Source organism: Somniosus microcephalus, chromosome 31 (genome assembly GCF_052327205.1).
Source record: "Somniosus microcephalus isolate GS21.2 chromosome 31, FLI_Smic_1.0, whole genome shotgun sequence".
Classification (NCBI taxonomy): Eukaryota; Metazoa; Chordata; class Chondrichthyes; order Squaliformes; family Somniosidae; genus Somniosus; species Somniosus microcephalus.
Genome location: NC_141017.1, coordinates 24,316,978 through 24,334,873, shown reverse-complemented (window position 1 = coordinate 24,334,873; position 17,896 = coordinate 24,316,978). Strand labels below are relative to the sequence as shown.

General features: G+C 43.9%; 1 protein-coding gene across 1 annotated transcript in view; it reads left to right on the top strand.

Annotated features, from left to right (window-relative positions):
- Window positions 1-7,069, top strand: part of LOC147097650 (phospholipid phosphatase 3-like) — a 92,922-nt gene extending 85,853 nt beyond the window's left edge. The window contains exon 6 of the mRNA XM_085971640.1: window positions 3,512-7,069. Within this exon, the coding sequence (XP_085827766.1) occupies window positions 3,512-3,613 (102 nt within the window). The 3' untranslated portion in view covers window positions 3,614-7,069. The remainder of the gene's footprint in view (window positions 1-3,511) is intronic.
- Window positions 7,070-17,896: the final 10,827 nt, after the last annotated feature.

Below are 17,896 nucleotides of genomic sequence, written 5' to 3'. Positions count from 1 at the left end.
TATAATTATGGGGGATTTTAACTATCATATTAATTGGACAAATCAAATTGGGCAGGGCTGCCTTGAGGATGAGTTCATTGAGTGTATTAGGGATGGGTTTCTTGAGCAGTATGTAACTGAACCGACCAGAGGGCAAGCAACTTTAGATCTGGTCCTGTGTAACGAGACAGGATTAATTAAAAATGTCCTAGTAAAGGATCCCCTTGGAATGAGTGACCATAACATGGTTGAATTCCATATTCAATTAGAGGGTGAGGAGGTTGTATCTCAAACAAGCGTGCTAAGCTTGAATAAAGGAGACTATGAAGGTATGAGAGCGGAATTGAGTAAAGTGGATTGGGAAAATAGATTAAAGGGTAAGACGATAAATGATCAGTGGTGTACATTTACGGAGTTATTTTACAACTTCCAAAAAAAGTATATTCCACTGAGGGAAAAAAAGGGTGTAAAAGAAAAGACAGCCATCCGTGGCTAAGTAAAGAAATTAAGGATAGTATTCGACTAAAAACAAGGGCATATAAGGTAGCCAAATCTAGTGGGAGGATAGAGGATTGGGAAAACTTTAAAAGACAGCAAAAAATAACAAAAAGATTGATTAAGAAAGGGAAGATAGATTATGAAAGTAAATTAGCAAAAAATATAAAAACAGATAGTAAGAGTTTTTATAGTTATATAAAAAGAAAAAGGGTGGCTAAAGTAAATGTTGGTCCCTTAGAGGATGAGACCGGGAAATTAATGGTGGGAAATATGGAGATGGCAAAAACACAATGAATATTTTGTATCCGTCTTTACAGTAGAGGACACCAAGAATATCCCAACACTGGACAAGCAGGGGGCTATAGGGGGGGAGGAGATAAACACGATCAAAATCACTAAGGAAGTGGTACTCGGTAAAATAATGGGACTCAAGGCGGATAAATCGCCTGGACCTGATGGCTTACATCCTAGGGTCTTGAGGGAAGTGGCGGTAGGGATTGTGGATGCATTGGTAATAATCTTCCAAAACTCCCTGGACTCAGCAAAGCTCCCGGCAGACTGGAAAACTGCTAATGTAACACCCTTATTTAAAAAGGGCAGTAGACAGAAGGCTGGAAACTATAGACCGGTTAGCCTAACATCTGTGGTAGGTAAAATTTTGGAGTCCATTATTAAGGAGACAGTAACAGGACATTTGGATAATCATAATTTAATAGGACAAAGTCAGCATGGTTTTATGAAGGGGAAGTCATGTTTGACAAATTTGCTGGAGTTCTTTGAGGAAGTAACATATAGGGTGGATAAAGGGGAACCAGTGGACGTAGTGTATTTAGACTTCCAAAAGGCATTTGACAAGGTGCCACACAAAAGATTATTGCTTAAGATAAAAAATCACGGGATTGGGGGTAATATTCTGGCATGGATAGAGGATTGGCTATCTAACAGAAGGCAGAGAGTTGGGATAAATGGTTCATTCTCAGACTGGCAATCAGTAACCAGTGGTGTTCCGCAGGGGTCAGTGCTGGGTCCCCAACTCTTTACAATCTATATTAACGATTTGGAGGAGGGGACCGAGTGTAACATATCAAAGTTTGCAGATGATACTAAGATGGGAGGGAAAGTAGTGAGTGAGGAGGACATAAAAAACCTGCAAGGGGACATAGACAGGCTAAGTAAGTGGGCAGAGATTTGGCAGATGGAATACAATACTGGAAAGTGAGGGGTTATACACTTTGGCAGGAAAAATTGTAGAGCTAGTTATTATCTTAATGGCAAGAAACTGGAAAGTATTGAAGTACAAAGGGATCTGGGGGTCCTGGTGCATGAAACTCAAAAGGTTAGTATGCAGGTGCAGCAAGTGATTAAGAAGGCCAATGGAATGTTGGCTTTCATTGCTAGGGGGATAGAATATAAAAATAGGGACGTATTGCTTCAGTTGTACAAGGTATTGGTGAGACCGCACCTGGAATACTGCATACAGTTTTGGTGTCCATACTTAAGAAAAGACATACTTGCTCTCGAGTCAGTACAAAGAAGGTTCACTCGGTTAATCCCGGGGATGAGGGGATGGACATATGAGGAGAGGTTGAGTAGATTGGGACTCTACTCATTGGAGTTCAGAAGAATGAGAGGCGATCTTATTGAAACATATAAGATTGTGAAGGGGTTGGATAGGGTGGATGCAGGGAGGATGTTCCAGATGATGGGTGAAACTAGAACTAGGGGGCATAGTCTTAGAATAAGGGGCTGCTCTTTCAAAACTGAGATGAGGAGGAACTACTTCACTCAGAGGGTGGTAGGTCCATGGAATATGCTGCCCCAAAAAGCTGTTGAAGCTACATCATTACATAAATTTAAAACAGAAATAGACAGTTTCCTAAAAGAAAAGGGAATTAAGGGTTACGGGGAGCGGGCAGGAATTTGGACATGAGTCTAGGTTCGGATCGGTCATGGCCCTGTGGGTAGCGGAGCGGGCCCAGGGGCCGTGTAGCCTGCTCCTGCTCCTGTTTCGTGTGTCTAATTCTGTTAGATTCAGGAGATAGTCCTGTCATAGTGGATTGGCGGTTAGGATCAGATCAGCCATGATCTTATTGAATGGCGGAGCAGGCTCGAGGGGCCAATTGGCCTACTCCTGCTCCTATTTCTTATGTTATGTTCTTATCTGCGCCTGAGCTCTCTGAACTTGGCTGAGTGAGGCGGAGGCTTGTCCCTATGGGGGAGTGAGCTTCATAGTGGGAAATCACTGACTCTACAGATGAGTGTTGATTGCTCAGCAGCCTCAAACATGTTGACGTGGAGGACGGAATAGCAGCGTGGAGGACAGTGGAGAAGTTGAGAATCGAGCGTACAAAGGCATCGTTAAGGGTTTCGGCAGCAGTGGGAGTAAGATGGGGCGGAGCTGGAAATGTAATCCCGATAGTGGACAGGACTTTGAAGCTCCGTTCATGGTTGAACGGGATGTTAAAGTTTGCACTGTGAATGATCAGCCAGAGATGGGCCAGGAATCAATGGCAAGAATGTGGGGCTTTTTTGCCACCTTAATTCTTCCCAATACACCAGGTGACACTTCATTGCATGTTAGGTACAGCATTCCAGGTAACCGCACCATCTGAAAAAAGCTCTGGAGGTCAGAGAAACAGTGTTTAAAGCTCGATTACTGCTATTTTCTGCAGACTTTTGGATCAATACAGAATGATGAAGCACAATTGCAGTCCTAATAATTCCATTATGCATTAGCTTGGTGACCGTATCTAAGTCTAACGGACACAACCTCCTGTTACCTCAATCTAGACCTCATCTCTGCATGGATGCAGTAATCTGTGATTATCCTGGTTCTTGCATCTAAAATAGAGTTACAGCTGAATGGTCCTCTGTACTTGGCAGTGAATAAGCCAACCATAGGAGAGGTCATGGCAATGTTCAATTCGACTGACTGATTTGAGTCCAATTAATTTGTAGATGAAACCGAAGGTTTGAGAAAGTTGTTTTAGCCTCTCATGGGGAAAGTGATCATTGCGATATTCTTTTCTTTCAGGCGTTTCACATCTCGGACATGTTTAGACCCAAGAGAAAGATGACAAAAGAATCGAACATCTGTTCAGACAGTTCCATACAGACCAATCACACAACGTGTTAGCAGAGACGAGTGCCAAGAGTATGGGAAGGACGTTGGGGCATCAGCACGAACCACCTGCCCATCCTGCACCAGAAACGTATCATGAAACCAGTGCTCAAAGACAACTTTCCACTTTTTAATCTCAAGAATGTTCTCCAAGCACTGCTTCACTGATTTTTATTTTCAGGCATGTCCTTGATGCCACGTTCACTGGAAGCTTGGTGACCATCTGGAATTTTTCAAAATAGTTCTGTTACCTGCTAGCTTTCTGAGTATTTATTTCAGTTACAGTTTCTACTGCATGGATTTTGAACCGTTTGAGTCACAATTTGCCAATTTTCTGTAAGATGACAGCCCTGAAGTGCCTGACACCATAGATGCTAGCATCATATGGACACTCTGAACAATGCACACACATTTAAAGCTGTGAGCGACAGTGTATTCTGTATTTGTAATGAGGAATTAATATTCTGGGTCACAGGCTATGTTGAGCCTTTTGTGAGTGTATCCTTGTGACTGAAGAAACCATGATTAAGATATTTACCAGTTATTCAGTATATGGATGAAACAAGCTAAATTCTTTCCAAAATTATTACCTGCTTTTATTGTATCTGTAACTAATTGAGTCTAAAACCAGGGACAGGAGTTAGCTTGATGACCTGTTTTGCTAATGGGTCCTGTTTACTGTAGGAGTCTAGCTAGCCAGAACTGGTATGTCACTCGTATTGGGGAAAGTGGGTGGTGTTGAAAAAGAGAGTTCCATTTCCAGACTTTTTAACACCGTAGAGTCAAAAATGAGTTGACGTTGGAAATCTTCTGGAAAAGACATGACATTGGACAGAATGAAAAGTTAAGAACATTGATGTTTTCAGGCATCTGTTTAGATATATTTAAAATCAAATATCCAGAAGGAATATGTGAACTGATTTGGGGGGTAAGGAGCGAAAGAAACTATATGGCAATGTTCATTTGAGTGGGCTTAACAGAAGACGAAGGAGGTGGTGAGCTGGACTTGAATGGGCTCCAACAAGTCACCTATATTGGGCAGGAAAGGGAGACCAACTGTTGGGAGATGAGAGCAATCAAAGGCATGAGGGAAACGTGACCTTAAGCAACACTTGCAGACTGTTGCATGCAATATGCTGAATAGTGATGGAGGAAATTTGAGTGAGTTTAGATTACCAGATCAGTGCGCTATTGTGCATTAAACAGAAGGCGATTGCGACCCATGAGAAATGTCACATGACAGTGTGCCTTGTCTGTTTTTGGCTCGGATATTCTGATCGAGGGCGTATAGTGGCCTGCCAAGGATACACCCGCTCTGTCAGAAAGCAGGACAAGCGCTCAAAAGGGCTTGATCCAACGTTACATTTGAACTCCGTGCAGATCAATTTGGGGTGCATTTAGCTGGCTTGATTTTAATCCCAAGATTTTATATCTTTAATTCGGTGAATTTTATTATTATATCAACAAAACCATAAGTTCTCAATTTTGGTAACCTCGCCCCAGAAAGAATTGACAATCTGCAAATTCTTGTGTGTCCCTTTTTTAATATAAAGGGACCACCCAGCAGAATGGAAATTGGTGGATAATTGAGCGTCTTCAAATATGACAGGAAGGTGTAGTGGTTGAGCCAGGAGACAGTGTGTGAGGAGCAGGACCTTGGCTAAGGGCAGAGAGAGATGGGAGCGAGAGGCTGCGACCGAGCAAAGACAGGCGGAGGGCTGATGGCCGTTACCGAATAGTTCATAGCCGAGAGAGAGGGCATGGGCCCATTCTAGTGACTGATCAGGAAGGTGGGTAATTGGAGCATGGATAATTCAGGTTCCACTGTAATTTATTCAATTAAAGTCATAACAAAGTTGAGATCAATGTTTTAATTCCAATAGTTTTGCCTCTTACTTTAATTTCTTTTACATAAACATTTAGTATAATGCTCAGTCGGATACTTGCTAGCTCTGTTTTAACTTGTGGATGTTATTCCATTCATAACTATGGACTTTTGAACATTTTTATTGCATGTGGATATTTTACCCACCCTTAAGGTATCTGCCTGAATCAAATCTCCGTCAGATGGGAGGATAGCATGGCATTAAACCACTGACAGTCTTTTCCCCCCCTGAATTTCATCGGGCCTACACTTGAAAGTGGCCACGGTGTCTGTCATTTCACAAATACCACATCGGAGCGATAAACATCATGCCACAATCCCCCTTAATGCCAGTATTAATCTCTGTCGTGTTGCTGTTTGCTCTGTGAATGGTCCTCATTAAATGCTACTGTAAACTTATTTGTTGAGGGCGGACATTATGCAATATTTACCCGCGTTCAATGTTACCGAGCTTATGCTGGTGTTGAATGGAAGATTCCAAGCCTCCCGGAATTTTTCTAATCGTGTCAAATGCCCTCTTGCATTGCAGCTCTCGAGGGCAAAGTGACATTTTCTTGTGTGGGGCTTAGGCTTGGCACCGTGCCTTGTTCAAACTCGGCATAGAGGAGGGGGGAGGGGGGGGGGGGGCGGTGGAGAAATCTACTTCAGCAGAGTGCCGAGTGGAAAACTTGGAATAAAATTCAAGTTGAATTGAAACATTCTGTTTTCTATTCTAAGTGTTATGATCCCAGCTGCAGTTGCTTCTCCACTTGCGTCATTGCTGTGTGAATAGGGATTAACTATTTGTTAAGATAGATTTGGGCCATTTGTATAACATCATTTACACATCTGTTCTGTTGTCAACATCTGCACCACAATAAAGGAAAAACAGCTTGCATTTAGTTAGCACCTTATCGTCCAGATGTCCCAAAACTTTTTTAATCCAGTGGATCCCTTTTGAAGTATCGTCAGTGTTTCCCAGGCAGTCCAAGTTGTGTATAGCGAGGGCCAACAAGTGTTGGGAGTTTGCATGAAAATAGTGTAATCTTTCCAAACATGGGTTCCATGTCATTACACACCAGAGGAATTTTCCTCTTGGTGTGCCTTAACCCCAGCCTCCGAACCAGCCCCGTCCGCAGTGTAACATTCCGTGCCTAACTCTAATGTAGTCATGGGTGGTTTATACTGGGCATTTGTGCCCCAATAAGGGATGGGTCGAGACTAATTCCAGACTCCCTTCACTTGGGAACAGTTCCAACTCGGAGAAATGGAGATTTTCATCCCATCAGCCTCGGCTGGAGTTAAACAAAGGGCCCGAGAGATGAAAAGGCAGTCTTGTTTCTGAATCATTGGAGCACCTGGTCACCCGAATCTCGAACTCTATAGATGTCCGGTGATGATGTGGAAATGGCCTGATTGTGAACTGCTTCTTTATGCTGCTGTAACCCATATTTTTTATCAGGCAACTCTTGTAGACACCTCAACGGCCTTGCCAAAGGGTTTTGGTGTATATTATAAATTGTGAGGATAATGTGTGAAATGCCTCAAAATATATGTGTATAAAAATTTTATTGTAAATAAAAAGTTAATTCCTTTTTCAATTTTAATGAGCGCTCTAAGGTGTGAGATTTTTTTAAATTGATCCTTACATTTCAACAACAACTTGCATTTATAAAGCACCTAAAATGTCCCACATGCTCTGAAGAGTTAAATTATATTTCTGAAGCATAGTCGCTAAATAGGGTTCTTGGCAACTATGGGGAGTATTTTATTTTTGAGTAAAAACAGTAAAGCATATGTTCTGAAAACATTAAAAGTGAAGTTGAAAGCGATGTACATGTGTTGGAGGATTCAGCATTTAACACTTCATCATTGTGCAGCAGCAGACAAAGTCTGCAAAATGCTGAACAGGATTGCTAAATTAGTAGAGTACAAGTTGGAGGATGTTCTGCTAAAACTGTATGGTGCTTTGGTCAGACTGCACCTCAAGTCCTGTCTCCAGTTTTGGTCATTGAGACACCAGGGAAGACATTCAAGCCCCCGGAGGTAGTTGAGAGAAGAACCACAGCGCTGATCCTAGTGTCGGAGGATTAGGTTCTAAACTGAGACTGGAGAAACTTGGGCTCTTCAGCCTTAAAAGGAGGTGATTTGAGACCAGACGTAAGATAGTAAACCTTATAGAAGAGGCTAAATCTCAAACACTACTTCAAGGTAAACAATGACGGTTGGCATAGGGCACAGGGTAAAACTGGGAAAAGACAAATTGAGGACTGCGTTTAGAAAGTTTTTTTATATAAAATATAAGCACATCAAACAGACTTCCAAGCAAAAACCTTGATGAGGGGACTAGATTTTTTTTTTTCTAAATGGAAGAGTTAGAAATGGGTGCCTTCATCTGTATGAATTAAATATCTGCAAAGCACTTGAATCAGATAGAATATATGCTAGAATACTCTAAAGATGCAAAAGGAAATAGGTCAAGTTCTTAATATTTTTGGGAGCTCCTTAAGTTCAGGAGCTGTACCTGAGGATTGGAAGTCAAGAAATGTTCTGACCTTCAGAAAACAGGTGAGCCATGGACTGGAATCTCTTGAACAGTCAACCTGCAATTGGTCATGGCCCGGGTAAAGTGCCCAAAAGCATTTTACAAGATCAGCACTCCTCTACAGAGACCAGACGTAGAACTCGGCATGAAATCTGATTCACAAATCCATTTGACATTTTGAGGAGGTAGATAGGCGGATCAGAGGTTAATAGCAGATGTAATTTAATTGGTTTTTCCAGAATGCATTCAAGAAAATTCTGCATGGGAAGAAAGGATCATGGATTCAATGGCATATCAGTTAACTTAGAGAATTGCTGTCAATGCAAAGGTTGGGGCATTGATGGTGCAGCTCTACAGGGTCCATCTGGGTGCCCCGCTATTCATACTAATAAGTGATGTGGAGCAGGCGGCTTGTAATATTTGCTGATGACAGCAAGCTATATGGTCGTGTGACTAGTATAGGGGAGATTTGATAGCATTGAAGGGATGTGGATAAATTAAGCTGACAGGCGAAGTAATAGTAGATGAGTTTCAATGCTGATCTAAATATACGCTAATGCATGTTGGAACAGGAAACTTGAAAAGCAAGCACATAATGAATGGCTGTCTATTTACAAAGGTGGAAAAGGAAAAGGATCTGGGTGGGATTATTAACCATTCACTAAAAGTATCCAATAAACACAAAGCTGTTACCAGTGAGGCTGATCACGTACTTGATACATCCTGAGGGGATTTAATTATAAATCACAACAAATTATTTTAACCCTGTGTGACTTACTGTTAAGAACACACTTAGAATATTGTGAGCAGTGTTAACGATCACATTCTAGCTCGTAACTAACTCCCAGGTATCTGTTTATTCTGTGTCTAAAGCATTCAAACCAGTTCATTAGATTCCAGCCTGTATCTCTGTCTTGGATATCTGCTATTCTATACATAAATCATCTGAACCCCTTGATCAGATTCCAGCCAACAGCTCACTCCCGGGTATCCATTATTCTATATATAAACCATCTGAACCCCTTGATTACATTAATACAAAAGCAAAATACTGCGGATGCTGGAAATCTGAAATAAAAACAGAAAATGCTGGAAACACTCAGCAGGTCAGGCAGCACCTGTAGCGAGAGAAACCGAGTTAATGTTTCAGGTCGGTGACCCTTCATCAGAACCCTTGATTACATTCCCAGATATGTTATTCTATATATAAATCATCTCAACTCTTTGATCAGATTCCAGTCTGCACCATTTAATAGTATCCATTATTCTGTATATAAACCATTTGAGTCCCTCAGTTAGGTTCCAGTGTAAAATCCCGTTCCCAGTTGTCTGTCTAGAAGCCACCTAATCGTTCAATCAAATTCCAAAACTCAGCTCCTGGTGGGCAATTTTAACCCAGCCCAGCTGGCACTCCACCTGATTTCACTTACCATTGACTTTAATGGAAAATAAAACCAATGAGGCGGTCATTGGACGAGTTAGGTTAAAATAAGCCCCTGGTAGCTGCTGTTCTATATATGAACCATCCAAACCCCTCCATTAGATTCCAGCCTGTAACTTTTTCCCCAGTATCTGATTCTATCTGTTAACCATCTGAACCCATCGATGAAATTCCAGCCTGTAGCTCAATCATGATATTCATTATTTTCTGAATCGTGTGGCAGAATTTGGTTGTAATCAACTAAAAAGAAAAAGAAATACTTCCAGTTCTAAAGCACCTTTCATGACCTCAGGACCTCCCGTTGCCTTTACAGCCAATAAATTACTTTTGACGTGTAGTCACTTGTAATGCGGGAAACGTTCAAAACTGGTCTAGTCTGGGTATAGAGCCATTGCTCTTCATCACCCTGGGCAACCACATCATTCACGGTGAGTTCTAGGCCGCTTCTCGCTCTTGGTGCTGTAGAATTTGCAAAATTGAACTTTGCCCTATAAGGGCCTATTGGCAGAAAAGGCCTTAATTTTAAAGACTGTTTTAAAAGAAGCCCAGAAAAAAGGGGCACACAAAATGGCCGCCGGACCCCGTGACCAGCTTTTGGGACACTTTAAAATGGTTCTTGCAGTCCCCAGACAGCTTTTGTGGATTCAGCCCACAGTAGGCTCTGGAAGGTAGTTTCAGGGAAAACGAAACCAGACAGAGCCCCATATGTAGTGTATGTACCTTTAAGAGGAACTATTTTTTTGAAGCCCCTGTGTACTGTAGTACCGGTAGTGACCACTCGGGTATATAAGCCTGTATAGCGTCTTGTATAGTTTAGTTCACCTCCAGACTTTGTTCAGTAAACACTTGTTAAATCAACTCCTGCATTCCGTGTCTCCATTAACACACGGATTCAACAGTGGCGACGAGTTAGAAACGAACTTACCTGCAATTCGGCAGCACCTCAAGGAGATCGATTCCTCAGACGAAGGTCGAAGAAAAAAAAACTGTGGTTTCACCAGCTAAACGGGCTGGTGGCAGGTAGTGCACTGATCCTTCCTGGGCGGCGGGCTGGGGCTCGATTGGGTGGCTCTGCAGCGGGGCCGGGCAGCGAGTCGGAAAGCAGAAGCAAACAGAGACAGAGGGTGGAGCACTCAGGAGACAGCCGGCGCTGCAAAGCAGGTCGGCGTTCGGACCGAGCAGAGGGAGGGGAAAGTCCCAGAGGGTCCGACGGGAACGATTCTCCAAGTGACGGAGAAACTGTTTAAAATATATGTGTAAATAAAAAAAATAAAAAAATAAAGATAGAAATACCGCGAAAAGCTGCAGGTCGCAACGGGAACCGCGGAGAACAGCAGCGGCAGCGGCGGGAAAGCGCGGGAGGCACCATCTTGACTCGGCAGGGAAGAAGGAAAAGCGCGGGAGGCGCCATTTTTGATTTTCAGGATGCCTAAGACTGGCAATATTACTGCTTTCGATAGTGATATAGAGGATTGGACCACATATGTGGAAAGAGTGGAGGTATATTGCAAGGCGAATGAAGTAGCGGATGATAAAAAGGCATCGGTACTTCTAAATCTGATGGGCGCAAGGACATACGGGCTGTTACGAAACTTGATCACTCCAGCCAAACCGATGGACAAGAATTTTAAGGAGATTGTTGATACCCTACAGGAGCACTTAAACCCAACACCGCTGCTGATAGCGGAACGATTCAAATTCTTCAGGAGGAATCAGCACAAGAATGAAAGTAACGCTGATTACCTCACCGAATTACGAAAGCTGTCAAAGCACTGCCAATTCAGGGCAGGACTGGCAGATTCTCTATGAGACAAATTCGTCTGCGGTCTCCTAAGCGAAGGATCACAGAAAAGACTACTTTCTGAGAAAGATTTGACACTGGACAAGGCTTTCAGTGTGGCTGTATCATACGAAGCAGCAGCAAGAGGAGCTGCAGAGATACAGCAAAAGCCACAGGACTTCGGCACCCATGAAATGACACAGGGTTTCGAGAGATGTTATCGCTGCAGCAGATCCACCCATGACCAGAGGGACTGCTGGTTCAAGGACAAAGCATGCAGGCAATGCGGAAAGATGGGACACATTGCACGTGTATGCCGATCTGGAAAAAAATCCGCTGACAGTAAAAAGGTCAATAAGGAAAAGTACAGAAAGGTACAAATGATGACGGACAGTAGCTCCGAAGACCAGAAGAGCGATAGTGACTCCGGAAACAAGAGACTAAGCTGTCTCAAATTACATAATGTAATTGCCAAAGAAGATTACCAGACCATTTGGGTTACCCTCATGATAGCGGGGTCCCCAGTTAAAATGGAGCTAGATACAGGATCAGCTCTGACCGTCATAAGTCGACGGGATTACGAGCGGCTATTTCCGCATATACCTTTGAAAGACATGTCCATTATCTTGAAGACATATACAGGGCAGAAAGTATACCCCAGAGGGAAAATAAGGGTGCCTGTTGTATACAACGGCAAGGAAATACAGAAGTTGTATTTATATGTTCTGCAAGATGGTGGTCCACCGTTGTTGGGACGTGAATGGATCAGAAAGATACGTTTAGACTGGCACTCCATTCAGGCACTGACGGTGACCAGTAAGAAAAAAAATGATGATGACGTCATACTTGGACGATTAAAAGAAATCTTGGCTAACGCCAAAGAAGTGTTTCAACAGGAACTAGGAACCCTGAAAGGCGCCACCGCCTCAATAAAAGTAGATGCGGCAATTCCCAAGTTTTTTAAGGCAAGGCCGGTGCCATACGCAATTCATCCAGCAGTCGAGGCAGAGCTGGAGAATTTGGAAAAAGCAGGCGTGTTATCCAAGGTAGATTGGAGCGAGTGGGCAACACCCAGCGTCCCGGTCATGAAGAAAACGTTGAATAATGATAAATCTGAAGAACAGAGAAAAATTCGCATCTGTGGGGACTTCAAGGTGACTGTAAACCCGGTTCTTCACACGGTACAGTATCCTCTTCCGAGGATAGAAGATATTTTCGCCTCACTATCCGGAGGGAAACGTTTCACCAAAATTGACTTGGCACAGGCATATCTACAGATGGAGGTTGAGGAGGCCTCTAAAAAGTATCTCACGATAAACACACACAAAGGCCTGTACCAGTACAATCGACTGGTTTTCGGAGTAGCATCAGCTCCAGCTATCTGGCAAAGAGCTATGGAGCAAGTCCTGCAAGGGATTCCGGGGACTCAATGCTACCTAGACGACATCCTTGTAACAGGAGAAAATGACAACGAGCACCTTGCCAATTTGGAGCAGGTGCTCACGAGGCTGAGAGAACGGGGCCTACGAGCAAATCGCCCCAAGTGCGAATTTTTCCAGAAACAAATATCAGATTGTGGCCATGTCATTAACGAAGAAGGGTTGCATAAGTCACCTGAAAAAATTGAAGCGGTCGTAAAAGCCCCAGCGCCTGAAAATGTCTCACAATTAAGGTCGTTCCTGGGATTAATAAATTACTATCATAAATTTTTCCGAACTTGTCAACGGTTCTGCACCCTCTTAACGCACTGCTACAAACGGGAGTAATTTGGAAATGGAGCGAAGACTGTAAACGTGCCTTCCATAAATGCAAAGGCTTGATCACGTCCAAGGAAGTGTTGGCTCATTACAACCCATCACTGCCAATCAGACTGGCGTGCGATGCATCCCCTTACGGCGTGGGAGCGGTATTATCGCATAGATTCCCTGATGGCTCGGAGCGGCCGATAGCTTTTGCGTCACGCTCATTGAACTCAGCTGAGCGTAACTATGCCCTGGTGTGGGGGGTGAAGAAATTCAACCATTACCTACACGGACAAAAATTTACCTTGTTGACTGACCATCAACCCCTCGTCTCCATATTCAACCCTAAAAAGGGCGTTCCCATTACGACAGCGCAAAGGCTACAGAGGTGGTCCCTTTTCCTAGGGGCACACCAATATGACATAGAATACAAAGGAACAAAACAGCATGGGAATGCTGACGGTTTATCGCGCCTACCGTTGCCAACGGTAGAAGAGGCACCTACAGTGGACCCAGTGGCGATGTTCCACTCGACCATAGTGGAATGTCCACCAGTGACAAATTCTACCATTGAAAAGGAAATGAGAAATGACCCGACTCTCTCACGAGTCTACGATTTTACGGTGAAGGGATGGCCAGCACATGGCGAACCACTGTTGCCAGCATTCTCGCAAAGAAGAGAACAGCTGTCAGTGTGCCGAGGAACCTTGATGTGTGGATCCAGAGTGGTGATTCCACCCAAACTCCAGGATAAAGTGCTAAAGGAGCTTCACGAGGGGCATCTGGGTGGAGTGAAAATGAAGAACTTAGCCAGAGCGTTTGTGTGGTGGCCAGGTATCGATGGAGACATCGAAGAAATGACCAAGAGCTGTCTAGGATGCCAGAAGGTCCAAAACGCCCCACCACAAGCCCCTCTACATCCATGGGAGTGGCCCTCATCTCCATGGCAAAGGGTACATATCAACTTTGCTGGTCCATTTATGGACTCAATGTTCTTAATCGCGGTTGATGCACACTCCAAGTGGCCGGAGGTAATAAAGATGTCCTCCACCACCACGGAAAAAACCATCACAGTATTAAGGACCATATTTGCCAGGAATGGGCTGCCTGAACAGATCTGTTCTGATAATGGACCGCAATTTGTATCCGAAGAATTCAGGAAGTTCTTAAAAAACAATGGGGTTAAGCACTACACGTCTGCCCCATACCATCCCGCCACCAATGGATTAGCTGAAAGGTTTGTCCAGACCTTCAAGAAGGCCATAAAGGCCATGGGTAATGAAGACATAAATCTACGACATAAGGTAGCTAACTTCTTGTTTGCGTACAGGAATGCAACACATGTGGTTACAAACCAAACCCCCGCCATGATGTTTTTCAATAGAAGACTAAGATGCCGGCTGGTTTTGATCAAGCCAAACATCAGAAGGGACGTAGAGAACCGGCAATTTCAAGGCATGAATGAAAGGCCAACTAGAACCTTCCAGATAGGTCAACAAGTTTTGGCCCGGGACTACCGTACCGAGAAATGGCAGCCTGGAACTATTTGCACACGACTAGGACCGCTGATGTATACCGTGGACATTGGAGAAAGCATAATAAGGCGCCATGCTGACCAGATCATAGAGTCATCCGAAAAGGGACAACCTACACCACAACTCTATACGCCTAATGATGAAGCAGAGATACCCATAGTATCTACCTCCGATCCGGTGATACTGGAACCAGATGAACCCGACACTGGCATTCAAGCCGAATCGACCTTGCCAAAAGAACCTACTACACCACCGAAACCTACTACACCACCGAGGCATTATCCGGACCGAGTCAGGAAGCCTCCAGAGAGACTGAATTTGTAATTGATTAACTTCAGCAAATGTGTAGATTATTGTTCTTGTAAAAATGTTAATTAATGATTACTTAAAATGTTATGTACTATTTATCTAAAAGGGGAGGAATTGTAGTGTATGTACCTTTAAGAGGAACTATGTTTTTTTGAAGCCCCTGTGTACTGTAGTACCGGTAGTGACCACTCGGGTATATAAGCCTGTATAGCGTCTTGTATAGTTAGTTCACCTCCAGACTTTGTTCAGTAAACACTTGTTAAATCAACTCCTGCATTCCGTGTCTCCATTAACACACGGATTCAACACAGATCAGATCGGCCTGTAGATAAAGGCCATCTAAATGTTTACCCAGACAAAGGGGAACAGATTCAAGTTTGAAGAGGGATATTAAAGACAATACAGGGTCGTTCCAGACCATAGATGGCAGTTACCGGCCATCCCGAAGATACTTTAAAAAAACAAAGACTACCCCGCTGTGTTACAAGCCCGCCAAAAGTTAAACAAAGTCTAACCTTGATTTGGCGGGAGATAAGGGCCTCCATGAAAAAGTATAACTGGAGTCCCGGGGTAGCCATCGGTAGCTTTCGCAGCGTTTATAGCTATCGGCGCGTTTCTTAGCCTTGGGAAGGCTTGACATCGGAGAAGGTGGCATAGTGGTTAGCACTGTTGCCTCACAGCGCCAGAGACCCGGGTTCGAATTCGGCCTCGGGTGACTGTCTGTGTGGAGTTTGCACATTCTCCCCGTGTTTGCGTGGGTTTTCTCCGGGTGCTCCGGTTTCCCCCCACAGTCCAAAGATGTGCGGGTTAGGTTGATTGGCTATGATAAATTGACCCTTAGTGTTAGGGGGATTAAATACGTGGGGTTACAGGGATAGGGTGGGATATGTGTTGGTGTAGGGGTTACGGGGATCGGGTGGGATATATGTCGGTGCAGGCTCGATGGGCCGAAATGGCCTCTATCTGCACTGTGGGGTTTCTGTGATTCTGTGAAGGCGGTTCGAAGAAGAAGAAGACGAGACCCGGGGTAGTCATCGGGAGATCATCGACAAAAACCCCGGGCCGTTGACGAGAAGAGAGGACGAAACGCCCTACAGCGTCGTGTGTAGGAGCACGGAGAAAAACGAGCTGCAGGCGAAATGATGGTCAGCGCGTCTTGCTGAAGAGAAGGAGCCATCAGCTTGAGCAGCCCGCTGCTCCTGCAGCCCAATGACCACGTGGAGACAGGACGCCTGAGAGGACCAAAACGCAGACTTCAAAATCTCTATGTTTCTAACTGGGATTGGTGAGCATGTTTCTGACCCCTCGTAATGTAATCTAGCTAGGCTTAGGGGGTGGGCATTTTGGATATAATTTAACAGTGAATTGTTGTCCCTCGATGTTCCGTGTGTTTCCCTATTTCAGGATGAACCTTGTAAAGCGTAATATGCCTGTAGATATGTTGGTTAGTACTGTACTATGATTTGTTTTTCCCTCCCATGTACCTTATTAGCTCATATTTAATTTTTCCTCCATGCAATAAAATTTCATTTCGTCTCATTAAACTTGGTCTATAGAGTATTCTCTGCATTGCAGTTCCTGCCTCAAAGTCCAGTGTATAGAACCTAAGGGGCGAGTGGGTCGAACCACTCGGTGAATTACTGTGCAAGAGAGCGAGGCCTCTGGAGCGAGAGAGACCTCGGCGATTGAAAACCCCTTACAGTGCAATGTCCTGCTCACTATTGAGTCAGTGTCAATGATTACAGATAGGAGGGGGGAAACAGTTTTAATAGAGATGGGACAATTGTCACCCTCTGACGCCACTTATGGGAAATGGAGTAGGCCATGTCATGCTACAGCCTTGATCAAACATGTCAACAAACAATGCCCATATTCCTGTGGGCATCCCAGGCAGCAGATTGTGCTTTGAGGAGATGTCAAAGCCATTACTCCACTGACAAAATCATCTCCGCATAAAAGGATTCTTCAGAAGCTCATTCCACCTGGCCCAAAAAATGACAAATTAGGACTAGCCTTGGGGATGTTTATCACATCTCCTTGGTAATCCTCCGTGAAAACAATCTTCTTTTAAACAAAGTTTACATTGTAAAGAACAAAGGGGCCCATTAAGGAGTCAGGCATTCAACATCAAGGGTCTTTTATCTTCCCAGAAGCTGTTTAAGCTGTGCCTGGGATGCTGGTACGTTTCTGTAAACTTCTCTCGCTGAAGAATGCCCCTCATTAATTTCACTTTGAAAGGAAATCGACCATTGCTGTCGTTAAGGGTCAGGGGCTCTCAGCCTTTGAGATAGGGTGGCATACTTGTTCTATGTGCTGATAAGGGATGCTGGGAGTTCATAGACACCACAAAGATTAATTTTTTATGGGTCTATTTTGACTAGTATCTCTGCACCTTCACAATTCTCTCTGCAGTTTTAAATACAGCCAGCTTTTCTCAATTTAACTTCGACACTCAGCCACTCTTGCGTGTGTATACCTGAGTTCCTCTATGAAGTATACAGGCAGGGTGGCAGAGCCAGTGAAGCACCTCCATGGATTAAAGCTGCACATTCCCACAATGTTCCTGTGAAAAATCAATATTAACCGTTGAGAAGCGATGCCAATACGTGAACTCCGGGTTTATAATGTTTACTTTGTTTATTTACTGTTCATTTTGACAATAAAACACTAGAGCAGGAGAGAGAGAGAGGGGGAGAAGTGTATGTTAGGAACCTTAAAGCCAAATTAGCACCATGAGTGGATGGCAAAGAATTGTCCTGGTTTTGGTGTTTCTGATAACGAGGGTTTATATTGAGACAATAGCAAAATACTGCGGATGCTGGAAGTCTGAAATAACAACAGAAAATGCTGGAAACACTCAGCAGGTCAGGCAACATCGAGGAGAGAGAAACAGAGTCAATGTTTCGAGTTGGGGACCCTTCGTCAGAACTGGAAAAGGTTAGAGAAGAGAGATTTTTAACAAGGTTTAACAAGGTAACATGCCTTTGTTACCTCTAAACTTGACTATTCCAATGCACTCCTGGCTGGCCTCCCACATTCCACCCTACGTAAACTTGAGGTCATCCAAAACTCGGCTGCCCGT